At 39.7% G+C, this 17,550-nt stretch overlaps 2 protein-coding genes across 2 annotated transcripts; one reads left to right on the top strand and one right to left on the bottom strand.

Moving 5' to 3' along the window:
* Positions 1-1,997: 1,997 nt before the first annotated feature.
* Positions 1,998-2,411, top strand: LOC133815207 (uncharacterized). The gene has a single exon (XM_062248067.1). The coding sequence runs from the start codon at positions 1,998-2,000 to the stop codon at positions 2,409-2,411; it is 414 nt and encodes a 137-aa protein (XP_062104051.1).
* A 10,939-nt stretch (positions 2,412-13,350) lies between these two features.
* Positions 13,351-14,570, bottom strand: LOC133815205 (uncharacterized). The gene is made up of 4 exons (XM_062248066.1): positions 14,271-14,570; positions 14,177-14,184; positions 13,709-14,069; positions 13,351-13,452 (listed from the first exon to the last, which is right to left on the bottom strand). Exons 1-4 carry the CDS (start codon positions 14,568-14,570, stop codon positions 13,351-13,353), a joined length of 771 nt encoding a protein of 256 aa, XP_062104050.1.
* Positions 14,571-17,550: the final 2,980 nt, after the last annotated feature.

Genomic DNA, 17,550 nt, shown 5'->3' with positions numbered 1-17,550 from the left:
TAATCCCATATAATCAACTTTAAACAACAAAAAAATAGCCATGTATTTTGGCAAAAGCACTTAAAATCCCATATTTTGTAAAAAATTGAAAAAGAAAAAAACCATATTTTATCTAATTTCCTTTTTTCCCCTCAAATACTCATTAGTATAGCTCGCAACAAGCACATTAATTGCTAAACTATCCAGTTACTGTGGTGATGTAATCCACTCAACTACTGCCCCGTATCACTTCTCCTCTTCGAATATTAGTTATTGTTGTTAGCTCCCGCTACTTAGTTCTTTTATCCTAAGCCTCCTCTTTTATATGTATAAAGACTCCATGGTCTAAGGCCTTATTGTAACATGAAAAAGAGTGAAATAGAGTTGTGTTGAGAGACAATTGAGAGAGTTGAGTTAGAGAGAAGATTTTGAGAGACTAGCTTTAGAGTTCAAGAATGTTGTTCTTGAAGATGTGTACGCTAGTGCTGGTGTTTTGCAATCAACTATTTGCAATCATTGAGAGAATAAAGACTAAAAGCAGGCCAATAGATTTGGGATGAACAATATAAATTTGTGTGTTGTTTTATGGTTCACCTTTCATTTTGATTATTGTGACATCTATCATTTTTTGCATTCTGATATTGTTCTAACATTTGTTAAAGCACTTGTTTTGATTGTTTAGACATTATTGTTTGACTTTCACTATTGGTATTAGATTCTTTAGTTTCTTTGTTTTGTTGTTATCATTGAGTATTGGCAGTTACAAATTTCTATACGCCATGTTGGGCCCAAAAACCCTTTCCTCATTTATCAAATATTTAAAACAGTTCGTTTCGACATACAGAAGCTCCGAAGGCAGAAGCTGCGAGTCAGAGGCGGTCCGCGCCTCTGACTCCTGAACGAGACATTCAAAGACAGTATTTTTGGAGGGAAATTCAGTTACTTCTTCCCACCATTTCAGGGTTCGCTTGAACTAACTAATTGCTTTACATATTTTGTCCTATAAATATAAGATTGATAGAAGGGAAGTGCAATCGAACTTTGAACTGACTTAAGCATCGGAGTGTCTTTCTTGCAGGTGATCCCGACGAGTCAAAGGCAAACTTCATCACCGGAATAATGATAGAGCATCGTCCATCGTTGGGTTGAACCTCCAGATATAGAAAGACAAATTGTTGCTTCAACAATTGGCGCCGTCTGTGGGAAGCGAAAAACATTTTCGTCCTTAGCCACGTCGTCGAATCAAGAAATCAAGAACTCTCTTTTTGCGTCCAAGATCCTCTGCAAACCCAGGAATTATGCCACCAAAAGGCAACAGAGTCTCGGGTCCAGTCACATAGAGCGTCCCTCCGACGGACGTGGGCGACCAGATAGACAGGATGTGTCGCCTGCTGGAAACGAGCCAGCAGCGATCTGACGAAGCAATCAAGACATTGACCGAAACTCAGGCTAGGTTCGAAGCTGAAATAGCTGAACTGCGCAGATCCGCTGACACCGCATGCAATACCCAAGTCAACAACAATCTCGACCCTGGTAGACCCGAAGTTCCAATCGACCGCATCGGTTCCCCTCAGCAAAACACGAATCTCGGTAGTGAAAGATCCCAAGGTCTCCCGCCACCCTCCGGGGCTGAAGAACGACGAGCATCACTCCCGGACGCACATATGCGGACGGAAGCAGACCCCATCGGATCCACTCAGCCAACAGCCGAAATCCGGCCTGAACAAACAACACGTCACACCACGCACGATACACCAACCGAAGACCGTGTTCCCTTGATCCGGTTCTTAGACAGTTGGAAAGAAGATATGATGAGAGAAATGATGTAGAAGTTCTCAGATGGGCAATCCGTTCACGCCACCAAGCATTTGGATCTCGTATCGAGAACCACTGAGAAATCTCCTTTCTCATAGTGGATTCAGAATGAGCCTAAGCCCCAGGACTTCATCATCCCTTCCCTGCCTGTATTCAATGGAAAGGGAAATCCGCTAAACCATTTATTCCAATTTCAGCAGAAAATGGCATTAGAACCTAACAACGAAGCTATTCAATGCAAGGTCTTTTCAACGACTTTCTCTGGGCCAGCTTTGTTGTGGTTCCGACAATTAAAGCCAGGATCTCTCAACAGTATTAGTGACCTCCGACTGACCTTTTTACAACAATATAGTGCAAATCGAGAGGCTCCAAGAACAATGGCTGACCTCTATCGGATTGAGCAAGGGGAGAATGAACACCCGAAAGCGTATTTTCAACGTTTCATTGACCTCGTGCATCAAATCCATGACGTCGATCCAATTACCGTAGCCAATCTCTTCATCAAAAGCTTGCAGGTGGGATCTCTTTTACATGAGAATCTCACCATGACGCCACCCTACGACATGGCAGAAGTGCAGATCCGAGCTGAGGGCGTCTTCAAGGTCTTGGAATTTTGAGAACGTGCACAGAAGAAGAAGTCTGCGCTCATCTCTGCTCCACCAAAAAATAACCCTCCGCCACCTACTAAAGATGACAAGAGGAAGCAGAATCAAACAGATCACTCGAAGGAAGGAAAAAGGCCAAGACAGGATCGACAATCATCACGATACCCTTCCTTCGAATACACCGTCCCGCAAGAAGTAATTTATGAAGAAAATAAAGACAGACCTATCTGGCGAGAGCCCTATAAAATCACCACTCCATCTGATAGGAGAGATAAAAGTAGGTACTGCCTCTTCCACAAAGATCACGACCATCACGAACATGAATCATTTCACGTATATGAGTTCTGGAAATACTGAACTCTACAGTATCAGTCAAAATTCCATCAGTGCTTTGTAAAGTAGTTGTAATGCCCCAAATTTCCTAATAAGGTTTAGGACCTTGATTAGGAGGCCAGGGGGGCCATAATTGATTTATTATGTTATTAAATGATAATATGCATATTTAGGTGTATTAAATATGCATGTGAACTCATTTCTAATTAATTTAGTGATTTTCATATTTTGGCCATTTCGGGCATATTTGACATATATGTGATATGTGTGTGGTGCTTTATTATGATTTGGTTATGCTAGGGTTACTCAGCACGAGACGATCCTACGAGATAAGCTAGTGGAATAGTTACAACGAGATTTATTCTTGACTCAGAGTGAGTCAAGGGGTATTTAGCACATTACCGGGTTATTGGGTAATAGAAATTAATATTTGATGATAAATTGGGAGTTAGTAAGATTAGGAGGAAATTTTGGAGGTTTTGATTATTTTGTCCCCGGGGACGTTTTCGGGACCACGAGCATTAGGATTTTTTTGAGGCTACTTAAGCTTGAAGTAACATTTTAAGAAATAAAAAGAACGTTCAGTAAGTTCTCTCTCCCTCTAAGTTCCACTTTCGTCTCCCGATCACATTTTCGAAGGGAACTTGAGTTCTAGGCCCCGGATTCAAGCGAGGATCAAGGCATATCAATCCTAGGGAAGATTAGAAGCTTATTAGCTGGAGGATTTAGTTGGGAAACAACTTAATCAGAGGTAATCCAAGTTTTAAGTTTTAAGTTTTTAAGATTGAATTGGATTTTGTGTTTTGATTGAATTGAGGCTTGGGTTTTATGGGTTTTGGATCATGGGGATGTTTGGGAACTGTGATTTTTGAGTTTGGAGATGTTTGGATAGGTTTTTGGAAGGTTTTAAAATGGTAAAATCGAGGAAAAATTGTTGGTTCGTGGTTGGGCCGCGACCCTGTTCTTGGGCGCCGCGGCCTAGGCTCGATGAAGCAGGTGGAGGTTTTTGATAGGCCTGAGGGCCGCGGTGCTTGTCAAGGGGGGCCACGACGCTTGATGTCATTTATGGCCAAAATGAATTTTTGATTATGGGAACTCAAACCTTAGGCCTCGGGATCGTTCCTACTATCCAGTTTAGTGGGAATCGATGTCCTAGAGGCTAGGTCTTGGACCGGGAAGCTTTTATTACTCATTTTGATGATGTTTTATATTATGGTTGTGACTAGGTTTTCACTAGAGGCTTGAAATCAGGACCATGCTTGTGGCTCGTTTTTTGGTAACTTGTGCTTGGACCAAAGGTAAGAAAACTGCACCCCATATGTGACATGCATGGTTATTATTGAGGCATGTCGAGTGTTTAAATATGATGCATGTGATGCACGAGAAACATGTGATTAGGGCATGTCATGAATGTTGAATATGAGATTAATCAGAGCTTGAGTCTCTATGTTTGTGCATGATCATAATTATGCTAGCAATTGTTAAGTAAGCATGCTGAATGCCCTACATTTGGATATTTGACATATGATATATGCCTGGTAGCATTCCTTACTTGTGCGTGGCACTAACTAACTAGTCAGAATTGGCCATGGTGTTAGTATTAACTGTGAAGCTATGACTCATTAGTCAGATTCGGTAGTAGTAGGGAGCACTGGTCACATGGTATTGACTCATAAGTCAAGAACGGTCTTAGCGTGTTTAACGCAAGCCGATAAAGATTAGATCTAATCGACATCTGCATTGAATGACTCAAATGAGCATTAATGACGGACCGACCTCAAGTTCGATGAAAAATAAAAGCGCTTGTCTAGTCAAAGGCTAGTCATTTAGAGTCAGGGCCAGCGAGCCCCGGTGACTCTTTAGTCACATGGCTATGGGTGCCGAGCCCCGTAGTGATTACCCATCAGTCACTCATCTATTTAAGCTAGTGACTTACCCATCAGTCACTCATCTATTTAAGCCAGTGACTTACCCATCAGTTACTCATTTGTTTAAGCTAGTGACTTGCTCGTCAGTCACTCATTATGGTTTACCAGAACCTCAAGTGTTAAATCACTCATCTGATTACAGTTATAAGCTCCTTCATGGTTAACGTAACCTCAAAGTGATATTCAGTCATCTATTTAGGTCTATAAGCTCTGTATGATTATAATGATCATCATTTGCATGGTTGTGGGTGCTGAGCCCCGTGGTGACTTGCTTGTCAGTCACTCATTATGGTTAATGGAACCACTAGTGTTAAATCACTCATCTGATTAGGATTAACTTGATAGTCATCCAATCAGAAGGGCAGGATTTCTTATCCTAGATTCCCCAGCATTATCTGAACTTAATTGCATGCTTGATAGAGCTATATTTGCTAGGCATGCCACATATGATTTGATGACATGTTATTACAGTTCATGAGCTTATTGAGTTTTCTTGATGGGTTCGGCTCACGAGTCTATGTGGTGGAGGTAAAGGAAAAAGAAAGTTGGACCATCCTTGAGTTGGAGAGCTTAGATGACGATGTGTAAATATGCGGCTGCTCGACTGCCACGACTGAGGGATGAAAGAGGAACTAGGGTTAAACCCTGTCTTGTCTCTTAGATCGGCTGGTTGTAAATATTTTCTTGTAATAAACCTTTAAATTATATTTTTGGGATCCCAATGTATAGAGTAAACATTTTAGTGAAATTTTATATCTTAACCAAAATTTTTAATCCTAAACCGATAATCATACTTAGTTACACGGTTATGGCCAAAGGAATCGATTAGCGAGTTTAGCACTGTTTAAAATGCGCACTGTAACGGTCCCTGGAGTTTAGGGCGTTACAATTTGGTATCAGAGCGAGCCAAGGTTTATGGGTTCCTGAAGACAAGCTGGGCATATACACTCGTCATTGAAGGTAGCTTCACTCAGGGAATGGTAACTATTTCTGTAGTTATGTGCTTAACTGCTTAAATAGAATATAAATGCTTTACCTGGACATTGTATTAGGGAGTATGAGATTATGATAGAGCCTGGCTCTTGAATATATGATTACATGCTCCGTGAATATATATATGAATGTGATCATATGATTACCTACTCCATGAACATATATAATTGTGATATTTGCATGTTGAAGTTGGAGGCATGGTGTGAATGTTGGAAGAGCAGGGATTATGATTTAGGTATGAATGCCATGGGCATGTTTTTAGCACTGCAGTGGTTTGTGATTGTAGTGTGGTAAGATTGTTTCCCGTGGGGAAAACTCTTGATATGCTCATCATGTTTAATGGGTCAAGTTATTGACTGTAGATTCAATCAGCAAGTTTGTATCCAAGGCAGATAATGAGGCCTGGTGGTGGTTATACAGAGGCTGGGAATTATAGCCAGGGTTTTAGTTCTTCATCTGCTCCTATGAATTTTCAGCAAATGTTTTCAGATGTGCAATTAAGATTGCAGATGCAAGAAGAACATATTAGGTGTTTGAAGCAACAGCGGAACTTGTTGGGAAACACCTCTTCCTTTGTTTTGCCAGGAGTGGCACCAGCTTTGGCTCAGCCTAGGGTTGAGAGCAAATGGGAATTTCTTTGTGGAAGATTCCAGGAGTATTGACCTCCAGTATTTGAGGGAGGCCTAGATCCATTCAGAGCTGAGCAATGGATGAGCATGATCAGTTCCATTCTCGATAGTATGGGGCTGGTAGGTCACGATAGGGTGATCTGTGCTACATATGTATTGCGGGATGATGCCCAGACATGGTGGGAAGTAGTATCCCAGACACGGGACACAACTGTGATGGACTGGAAGGAGTTTAGGCAGCTGTTCAATGGAAGGTATTACTGTGATGCAGCCAAGACTGCTAAGATGAATGAGTTTCTGAATCTTGTTCAGGGAAAGGCATTAGTAACTGAGTATGTTAACAAATTTGATGGGTTGGCCAATTTTGCTTTTGACATGGTATCCACAGATGTACCTCGGAAGGAAAGGTTTATTCAAGGGTTGAATTCCAAAATTAGCTCAGGGCATTAGAGTTGCCTCAGTGTATGAAACCCTTACCTACGCTCAGGTGGTAGAGAAGGCTCTTGCTGTTGAGAGCAAAAGAAATGAGAAGAAGAGTGCTAGGGAGCATGGAGCTCAGGCAGTGGTACCTCCACTTATTGGAGCAAGCAAGAATGAAAGTTGAAAAATTTATCCAGTATGCACTCGGTGCAAGAGGCGTCATTTGGGAGAATGCCGAGCAAAGGCATGTTTATTATGTGACATGGTTGGGCATTTCAAGAAAGATTTCCCAAGGCTAAGAAAGGATGAGTAAAAGGGGATGGATAGCTCGACTCCAGCTCGACTGTTTATTCCGAGGCAGTTAGAGACTGAGACTAGTTTCTCAGGGGTGGCAGGTCAGCTTTTTAGTTCTGATTTGGTATTGTGCTGACTAGCTTAGTGCCATGTTGTTCTTTTCTTGTTGCATCTAGAGAAGCATAGAGTTGTTATGCAGATCACATGGTTATGTTGTGATGGGAAAGTAATATTGTATTGGTGACTTAAGAGATGAGTTGGATTATGATGAAAATGTCTCATTAGTGGTTTTGATAAAGCTTGTTATGACTGGCTTTGGTATGATCTGGGATATGGATTGGTTAAGAAATTGTGGGGCAATACTAAATTGCAGGGAAAGGATAGTAACTCTTAGGCTTGAGAGTGGAAAGCCTTGTGACAGTTGGCAGTGTGCATGGATTTTGTATGCTTATGACATTTGTATTGAGAGCTAGAGTTTTATTGCAGGGGGGTGCATAAAACTCTTAGCTAGTGTGGTGGATACCACTTAGATTGTGCTAGTGGGATTAGGACATACTGGATTAGTCTGTGAGTTTCTGGATGTACTTCCAGGGGACTTGCCAAGGTTTCCTTTATGTGAAAGGATAGAACGGTGATTGGATTAGTGCCAGGAATGGAATCAAATTAGGGCATTCTTTTTGAACGGATTCAGCAAAGTTGTAAAACCCAAGGGGTTCAGTTATTGAGTAAGATGGTATTCTCTACGGTGGATTTTAGATCTGGTTAGTACCAGTTAGAGATCAGGGAGAAGGTTAAACAGAAGATTGTTTGTATCAAGTAAGGGCACTGGGAGTGCTGAGTTATGATTTGAGAGGGTAATTAACATTGAGTTGTCTTGATGAATTAGATGGACAGAGTATTCAAATGATTATTTGAATGGGATTTGTGATCGTCTTGGACGATGGTATTGCGATGTATTTTTTGTGGAGATTTGCCAAGGTCAAAGAACGCCTCGGTAGGCAGGAGTTTCCTTGGATGGGCAGGATATTATATGTGCCTTGGGAAAGAGTTCTGAGTCTTCTTGTAGATCAGAATCAGTTAGTAGGTCATTATGACACCTCAGTGGCAGGGAAAAGGATTGCTTATGCAATATGTTCGTTAAAGGATCTGACCAGAACTAGAGTAGAGCTTCTGGTTGGGCGGGTGGCTCGTGTTATGCTTGAGATTATCATTTCAGGGAGGATCAAAAGGAAAATGAATAAGTGAACCATGGATAGGAAAGATTGAGTGGAAAGTCTTAGTTGGATTAGCTAGGAGTTATGCAGTGTCAGGAATGAATTTATTGAGGTTTAAGGATCAGATTTGGAATCCGATGGACACTGGGATTAATTGGGAGATTCTGGATGAATCTCATGCTATTCTTTTATTCTCTTCATTCATACATCATGATAGTGTACTAGAGTTTCAAAGGTTAATATTGATGTCCTGGAATGGAGAGGGAATTAATGGAACATATGGCAAAGTTTTCAACCTGCTAGCAGGTCAAATCAGAGCATCAAAAATCAGTGGGGCCATTGTAGCCTTTGAGTATTCTATAATGGAGATAAGAAAGCATCGCGATGGGTTTCGCGGTGGGATTTCCCAGGTTAGTGGGTCAGTATGAGTTGGCATTGGGTCATTATGGAGCAGTATTCCAAGGGGGTTCATTTTTATCAGCAAGGACGAATAATACAACTGATCAGTATTCAGATCTCTATGTGGAAGAGGTAGTACGCCTTCATGGGAAAATTCAAGGTCTATCTTATCAGATGAAGACTCTATTGTTACTTCCAAGGCTTGGAAGGGTTAAGGAATGCGATGAATATATAGATGGAATTCAGTATAGATCATTATCCTCAGACTGATGGTGAATCAGAGAGAGAGAGAGTTATCCAGTATTGGAAAGGTACCTTATGGGATGAGGTATGATAGAGAATGTTTATCACCCCTTCATTGGAATGAGATGGGTGAGGTGTTATATATGGATCCTGAGGTGGTTCAGGGGATCATTCAGATTATTAGAGGTTAGAGCTTGGATGCTCACTTCTTAGAGTAAATGGAAGAGTTTTATTGAATTGAAAAGTAGGAACATGGAGTTCCAAGTAAAAGATTGCATCTTCATTAAAAGTATCACCGTGGAAAGGGGTGAGGAGTTAAGGGCAAGTTGAGCCCTATATTATTTCGACTGTTTGAATCCTGAATAGGATCAGTCAGGTTGACTTTGGATCGACTTTATCTTTGGCATTGTTAGTTGTATACAGTGTATTATGTATTTCCATGCTGAGGACATGGGTTAAAAGAAACTCATGAGTTGAGTTATGAGAATCTGGGATTGAGGCTAAGTTATCCTGTAAGGAATAGCCAGTTCAGAAATGAAACAGAAAGAATAAGGTTATGAGGAACAAAATATTATCTTGGGTTAAGGTATGTTGCAGAAACAGTGAGGTCGAGGGAATGACCTGGGAAACTGGAATCAGTTGTGCGGAATTTTTATTCCGAGCAGTTCAGATAAATTTCGAGGACAAAATTTTTGTAAGGAGGGGATGGTTGTAATGCTCCAAATTTCCTAATAAGGTTTAGGACATTGAATAGGAGCCCGGGAGGGCCATAATTGATTTATTATGTTATTAAATGATAATATGCATGTTTAGGTGTATTAAATATGCATATGAACCCATTTCTGATTAATTGGGTGATTTTCATATTTTGGCAATTTCGGGCATATTTGCCATATATGTGATATGTGTGTGGTACTTTATTATGATTTGGTTATGCTAGGTTACTCAACACGAGACGATCCTAGGAGACAAGCTAGTGGAATAGTCACAATGGGATTTATTCTTGACTCGGAGTGAGTCAAGGGGTATTTAGCACATTACTAGGTTATTGGGTAATGGAAATCAATATTTGATGATAAATTGGGAGTTAGTAAGATTAGGGGGAAATTTTGGAGGTTTTGACTATTTTGTCCCCGGGGACGTTTTCGCGACCCCGGGCATTAGGATTTGTTTTAGGCTACTTAAGCTTGAAGTAACCTTTTAAGAAATAAAAAGAACGTTCAATAAGTTCTCTCTCCCTCTAAGTTCCACTTTTGTCTCCCGATCACATTTTCGAAGGGAACTTGAGTACTAGGCCCCGAATTCAAGTGAGGATCGAGGCATAGCAATCCTAGGGAAGATTAGAAGCTTATTAGCCAGAGGATTTAGTTGGGAAACAACTTAATCGGAGGTAATCCAAGTTTTAAGTTTTCAAGCTTGAATTGGATTTTGTGTTTTGATGAGTTTTTGATTGAATTGAGGCTTGGTTTTTATGGGTTTTGGATCATGTGGATGTTTGGGAACTTTGATTTTTGAGTTTGGAGATGTTTGGATAGGTTTTTGGAAGGTTTTAAAATGGTAAAATCGGGGAAAAATTGCTGGTTCGTGGTTGGGCTGCGACCCTGTTCTTGGGCACCGCGGCCCAGGCTCGATGAAGCAAGTGGAGGTTTCTGATAGGCCTGAGGGCCGCGGCGCTTGTTAAGGGGGGCCTCGACGATCGATGCCATTTATGGAAAAAATGAATTTTTGATGAGGTTTTATATTATGGTTGTGACTAGGTTTTCACTAGAGGCTTGAAATCAGGATCGTGCTTGTGGCTCATTTTTTGTAACCTGTGCTTGGACCAAAGGTAAGAAAACTGCACCCCATATGTGAGATGCATGGTTATTATTGAGGCATGTCGAGTGTTTAAATATGATGCATGTGATGCACGAGAAACATGTGATTAGGGCATGCCATGAATGTTGAATATGAGATTAATCAGAGCTTGAGTCTCTGTGTTTGTGCATGATCATAATTATGCTAGCAATTGTTAAGTAAGCATGTTGAATGCCCTACATTTGGATATTTAACAAATGATATATGCCTGGTAGCATTGCTTACTTGTGCGTGGCACTGACTAACTAGTCAGAATTGGCAATGGTGCAATATTAACTATGAAGATGTGACTCATTAGTTAGGTTCGGCAGTAGTACTGAGCACTGGTCACATGGTATTGACTCATAAGTCAAGAATGGTCTTAGCGTGTTTAACGCAAGCCGATAAAGATTAGATCTAATCGACATCTGCATTGAATGACTCAAATGAGCATTAATGCCGGATCGACCTCAAGTTCGATGAAAACCAAAAACGCTTGTCTAGCCAAAGGCTAGTCATTTAGAGCCAGGGCCAGCGAGCCCCCGTGACTATTTAGTCACATGGCTATGGGTGTCGAGCCCCGTAGTGATTACCCACCAGTCACTCATCTGTTTAAGCTAGTGAGTTACCCATTAGTCACTCATCTGTTTAAGCTAGTGGCTTACCCATTAGTCACTCATATGTTTAAGCTAGTGACTTACCCATCAGTCATTCATTTGTTTAAGCCAGTGACTTCCTCGCCAGTCACTCATTATGGTTTACCAGAACGTCAAGTGTTAAATCACTCATCTGATTAGGGCTATCAGCTCCTTCATGGTTAACGTAACCTCAAAGTGATATTCACTCATCTGTTCAGGGATATAAGCTCTGTATGATTATAATGATCATCATTTGCATGGCTGTGGGTGCTGAGCCCCGTGGTAACTTGCTTGTCAGTCACTCAATATGGTTAATGGAACCACCAGTGTTAAATCACTCATCTGATTAGAATTGACTTGATAGTCATCCAATCAGGAGGGCAGGATTTCTTATCCTAGATTCGCCAACATTATCTGAACTTAATTGCATGCTTGATAGAGCTATATTTGCTAGGCATGCCAGATATGATTTGATGACATGTTATTACTGTGCATGAGCATATTGAGTTTTCTTGCTGGGCTTCGGCTCACGTGTGCTATGTGGTGCAGGTAAAGACAAAATAAAGTTGGGTCATCCTTGAGTTGGAGAGCTTAGGTGATGATGTGTACATATGCGGCTGCTCGACCGCCACGACTGAGGGTTGAAAGAGGAACTAGGGTTAAACCCTGTTTTGCCGCTTAGATTGGCTGGTTGTAAATATTTTCTTGTAATAAACCTTTAAATTATATTTTTGTCATCCCAATGTTTACAGTAAACGTTTTAGTGAAACGTTATATCTTAACCAAAATTTTTAATCCTAAACCGCTAACATACTTAGTTACACGATTACGGCCAAAGGACTCGATTAGCGAGTTTAGCACTGTTTAAAATGCACATCGTAACGGTCCCTGGAGTTTAGGGCATTACAGTAGTGGCCTGTACTTTATAATTTCCTTCACCTCCATCAAGATAAACACATGCATCTGCATTTATCCTTATAAAATTGCGAATCCCATAATAAGCAATGACAATGTACTTTTGTATTCTTAGATCATATGAAGGCATTTTCTTTAGGATTGGAAAGCGAGCCTACAATACGCTGAAACATCGCTCAATGACATTTCTCAAGAAAGACTGTCGATAATAGAAAAGCTCCTTTTTTCTTATGAGTTTAAGATTTGTGTACTGGCCCAAATGATAATTTTCCCCTCGATATGGCGAAAGAAAACCAAGCATGTTTGTATAGCCATAATCAACAAGATAATATTTTCCTGATCCAACGATAATTCATGTTAGCTTTTACATATAGATATTTAATATAAAATAATGTCAATCCACATAATAAGTTTGATAAAGACTTACCTTGGGGCGACATTGGAAATTCATAATCTGGGTTTGTGGCACATTCTAAAAGAATACGTGCATCATTTGCTGATCCTTTCCATCCAGGGACAACGTATGTGAACTTCATGTCAAATGAACATACACACATAACCTTATGAGTTGTATCCACTTTCTGACCATGCGCATAAATATGAGTCCCATCTATAACCCCAACACAATTCTACAATACAAAATAAATGATTGGATATTTTTTATTGAATATTGAAAGAAAGGAAAAAAAATTCAAATTTTTGTACCTTAAAAAATGGATAGTATCTTGGATCGAATCGAATTTGTGGAGAAGTTACATCAACTGAAGGTGGAGTAAGGATAGATGACATATTGCCTTCAAAACCTTCCTAAAATAATGTGATGTGGTTAAGGTGGAGTGTTGAAATCATTCAGCAACCACACGATGTCGTTCATTATGGTCAATCACAAATAAGAACATAGCCACTTCTTCTTCAACAGACATATATCATGAGTTTTTCAATAATTTTTTTTTCTTTAGAACACCACAAAATAGTTTTAAGACATCTTTGTTCATTCTGAACAAATCATAACACCTACTCCAATGGTCGTGCAACACTTCCATAACGTATTCATGGCCTGAAAGAACTGAATTTCTACAAGGTTGATTAGATATATATAATTGATTATATTACTCGCAAGCAAAATAGAGCAAAATCTCTCCAAACTCATCATCTGAATCGTCCAGTAAATTATCCTTGTTGAACCGAGCAACGTTTAAAGATATTTTATCCTGATAGTAGAAAAAACTTTTAATTTTACATTCAATACATAAAAATATATAAATACTCAAAGTCAAAGTCAAACCATAAAAAAAATAAGCAAAACAAGTCATCCAGTCAATAACTTAACAACTCATTCAGTCAATAGCTAAACAAAACTAAAGTTAATAGCTAAACAAAGTCATCTTGTTCATAGCTAAACAAAGTCTAAATTTTTTTCTTCAAACTCAACAACCAATCTATTCTTCTATGCTCTGGCATATTTACAAACAGTGTTCTGGACACCTCGTTCTCAAACTTCTCAATAGCTTTTACGTATACTTCTCCATTAATTGCGTAAATTTGTTTAAGAGCTTCAACACTCTCATCCAATAAGTAATGTGATGCACATGTTTCCATTGATCTCTCTATCAATTCAGTCTTTTGCTTTGAAGTTTCATTATATGTTGCCAGTGCATCTTCCAAAGCTGATGAGAACTTTACTCTTTTTACTGATCGAGAGTTCGAAGTGGCTGTTGATTTACCTCTTCTTTTGCTACCATCCTCATCAAAACTACTTTCTTCATTCCTATTAGAAGGACTTATCAACGTTGCATCATCATCTTTATTCTCTCCATCATTAGAAGGACTTTAGTTGAAGGATGAGCATTGGAACCAGTTGTAGTGGTATCACTAAAGATAGTGCATAATTTCTCATAAAACTTACAACATTTCTTTCTAAATCTTTTAGCAGACTTGTTAACCTACATGAAATGAAATTATATTGATAAAATACACCAATGCCTATTAAAATAAAACAAGCATAAAACAAATTTTAAATAATATTTACCCTAATAAGTTTATCCAAAACTTCACCGGTCGCACTAACTTCTCCAGTCACTCCATTGTATCCCATACTAGTCTCTTTCAGTAAAGACGTAAAATCCTTATGCTTTTGCTTTAACTGATTGTATTTGTTCCTTAGTTGCATATCACTAGAATTTTTTTTTGCTCGTGCACAAAGCTCTTCTTTTATATATTTCCATGATTGCTTTGTAAAGGTTGTGGTATTCTTATTTCCCTTTAAAACTTCTTCTTCCATAAGTTCAACCAAAATTTCTTCATGTCTTAGTCCAAACAGAAGCCTCATCATTATTCTCAATAATAAGAACTTTATTATCAACAACTGTCATCTAGGTAAGATCTAAGGATTCAATAAGAATTCTAAATGCAAATACAAGACTATTCCTAAAGAAACAACCATTTCAAGAACAACAATAAGAAACTAAGAGACTATCATAGACTCAAAAGTGACAAAAAAAAGACAATGAATCAAAGTAATGAATCACAACTCAACAACTAAGGACAATGCAATACATCAAACGTATTAGAACAAGGAAAAACAACTCAAAGCGTCTGATCAAAAACACAACTCCATAACATCGATACATACAACTCAAAGCCTAAGGAATGAACACATAAATTGCCAAACCGGATATTCATCAAAGTCAAAAGTATGAATCATATACTAAATATACAACAAAATTAACCAAACAAAAGGCCTCAAAATAATGGATCATCATTAATCTTTAGATTAGTGGGGATTTAATCAACATGATTTATAATAATATACCTCAAATTCACCAAGCCAAACTATCTGAAACACTCAAAGCCACCAATCCACCAAGCTAATCAATCTGAAACAATCAAATTTGAAACCAAATCAATACTATAAATAGATTAGAAATCACAAAATCGATACATAAATTGGTTAATTAAATCCCATAAAATTCTAATATCACAGATAAAAGATCTAGCTAATAGTTTTCAGTACACAAATAATGTTTTACTTTCAAGACATGGTAGTTTTTGTAACGCCCCAACTCCAGGGACCGCTACAGTGCACATTGCAAACAGTGCTAAACTCGCTAATCGAGTCGTTTGGCCATAAACGTGTGACTAAGTATGATTAGCAGTTTAGGGGTTAAAAACTTTGGTTAAGATAAAACGTTTCACTAGAACGTTTACTGTATACATTGGGATCCCAAAAATATAATTTCAGAGTTTATCACAAGAAAGTGTTTACAACAGGGCGTTCTAAGTGGCAAAACAGGGTTCAGACCTAGTTCCACTTTCAAACCTCGCCCAAGTATTGGTCGAGCAGCTGCATATGTACACGTCATCACCTAAGCTCTCCAACTCAAGGATGGTCCAGCTTTCCTTTTTCCTTTACCTGCACCACAAAGCACCCGTGAGCCGAACCCCAACAAGAAAACTCATATGCTCATAAACAGTCATATCATGATATCGAATCATATCTGGCATGCCTAGCTATCATAGCTCTATTCAGCATGCAAATGAGTTCAAACAGATGCTGGGGTATCCAGGATAAGAAATCCTGGCCTTCTGCTTGGAGGACTATCAAGTCAATCCTAATCAGATGAGTGACTACCAAACAAGTCACTAACCAAATGGAAGAGTGGCTGCTAGGTTAGCCACTAGCCTTCAAGCGCTTATGATATTCATCAAATGAGTGTCGCAACACTTGAGGTTCTGATAAACTACGCTGAGTGACCGACAAGCGAGTCACTAATTCAAATGGAAGGGTGACTGTTGGGTAAGCCTCTAGCCTTCAATAGGTTCTGGTAACCATACTGAGTGACTGCCATGCAAGTCACTAATTCAAATGGAAGGGTAGCTGTTGGGTAAGCCTCTAGCCTTCAACAGGTTCTGGTAAACCATACTGAGTGACTGACAAGCATGTCACTAATTCAAATGGGAGAGTGGCTGCTGAGTAAGCCACTAGCCTCCAAGCGCTTATTTCATTCATCGACCCTCGGGGTCGGTCTGGCATTAATGCTCTTTGAGTCATTCAATGCTGATAGTCAAATAGACCTCATCTTTGATGGCTTGCGTGATACACGCTAAGACCATTATGACTAATGAGTCAGTACAACATGACTAGTGCCCAGTACCACTGCCGAACCTGACTAATGAGTCACAACTTCACAGTTGATACTAACACCTTTGCCAATTCTGACTAATTAGTCAGTACCATGCACAGGTAAGCAATGCTATCAATGTGTAACATATGCCAATTATCCAAGGACAGGGCATTCAGCATGCTTACTAAACAGTTGCTAGCATAATTATGATCATGCACAAACTCAGAGACTCAAGCTCTGACCAATCTCATATTCATCATTCACGGCATGCCCTAATCACATGTTTCTTGTGCATCACATGCATCACATTTAATCATCCAGCATGCCTTGACAATAATCATATGCAAATGGGCAAGATTGCCAAGCATTCATTATGCTATCAATGTTTACATTTAAACATTAAACATGCATCAATCATAACCATGCATGTCACATATGGGGTGCAGTTTTCTTACCTTTGGTCCAAGCACAGGTTACCAACAAATGAGCCATAAGCACGATCCTGATCCAAGCCTCTAGTGTAAACCTAGTCACAACCACAAATGGTGATCCAATGAGTTCAAGTTCTAAAACCAACCCTTGAACTAACACTTAGCCTCCAAGACATCAATCCTCACTAATCCGGGTAGTAGGAATGATCCCGAGGCCCAAAACCATGTTTTCGGGGTCAAAACGAGCAAACGGGGTGAAAACAGGGCAAGGGCTGCGGCCCTAGCACCTTGGGCCGCGGCCCCCAGGGTTCTCTGAGGCAAGGGCCGCGGCGCCCAGCAAGGCCAAATTCTGACACCTGCTTCTTCGAGCAAGGGCCGCGGCGCCCAAGAACAGGGCCGCGGCCCAACTTCGGGGCAGCCATTTTTCCTTCGTTTTAACCTTTTAAAATCTCCCAAAAACATGTCTAAACATTCCCAAATCATTAAATCAAAGTTCCCAAACTCCCCAATGGTCCAAAACCACCAAAACCCGAGGTTCAAACAACCTAAAAACTCAACGATTCACAAAGTCCAATTCAAGCTTAAAGACTTTTAAAAACTTAAAACTTAAACTTGAATTACCTCCGATTGAGTTGTTTCCAACTAAATCCTCCGGCTAATAAGCTTCTAATTCTCCTTAGGATTGCTATGCCTCGATCCTCGCTTGATTCCGAGTCCTAGAACTCAAGATACCTTCGAAAATGCGATCGGGAAC

Source organism: Humulus lupulus, chromosome 2, assembly GCF_963169125.1.
Source record: "Humulus lupulus chromosome 2, drHumLupu1.1, whole genome shotgun sequence".
NCBI lineage: Eukaryota > Viridiplantae > Streptophyta > Magnoliopsida > Rosales > Cannabaceae > Humulus > Humulus lupulus.
Note: the sequence above shows the minus strand (reverse complement) of the source record. Positions and strands in the feature narration are given on the sequence as shown.

Coding starts and splice junctions, on each gene's coding strand:
- LOC133815207 (XM_062248067.1), top strand. CDS start 1,998: ATGGCATTAGAACCTAACAACGAAGCTATTCAATGCAAGGTCTTTTCA.
- LOC133815205 (XM_062248066.1), bottom strand. CDS start 14,570: ATGAGGCTTCTGTTTGGACTAAGACATGAAGAAATTTTGGTTGAACTT. Junction 13,453..13,708: donor AGGTGTCCAGAACACTGTTT/GTAAATATGCCA, acceptor TTCTACTATCAG/GATAAAATATCTTTAAACGT.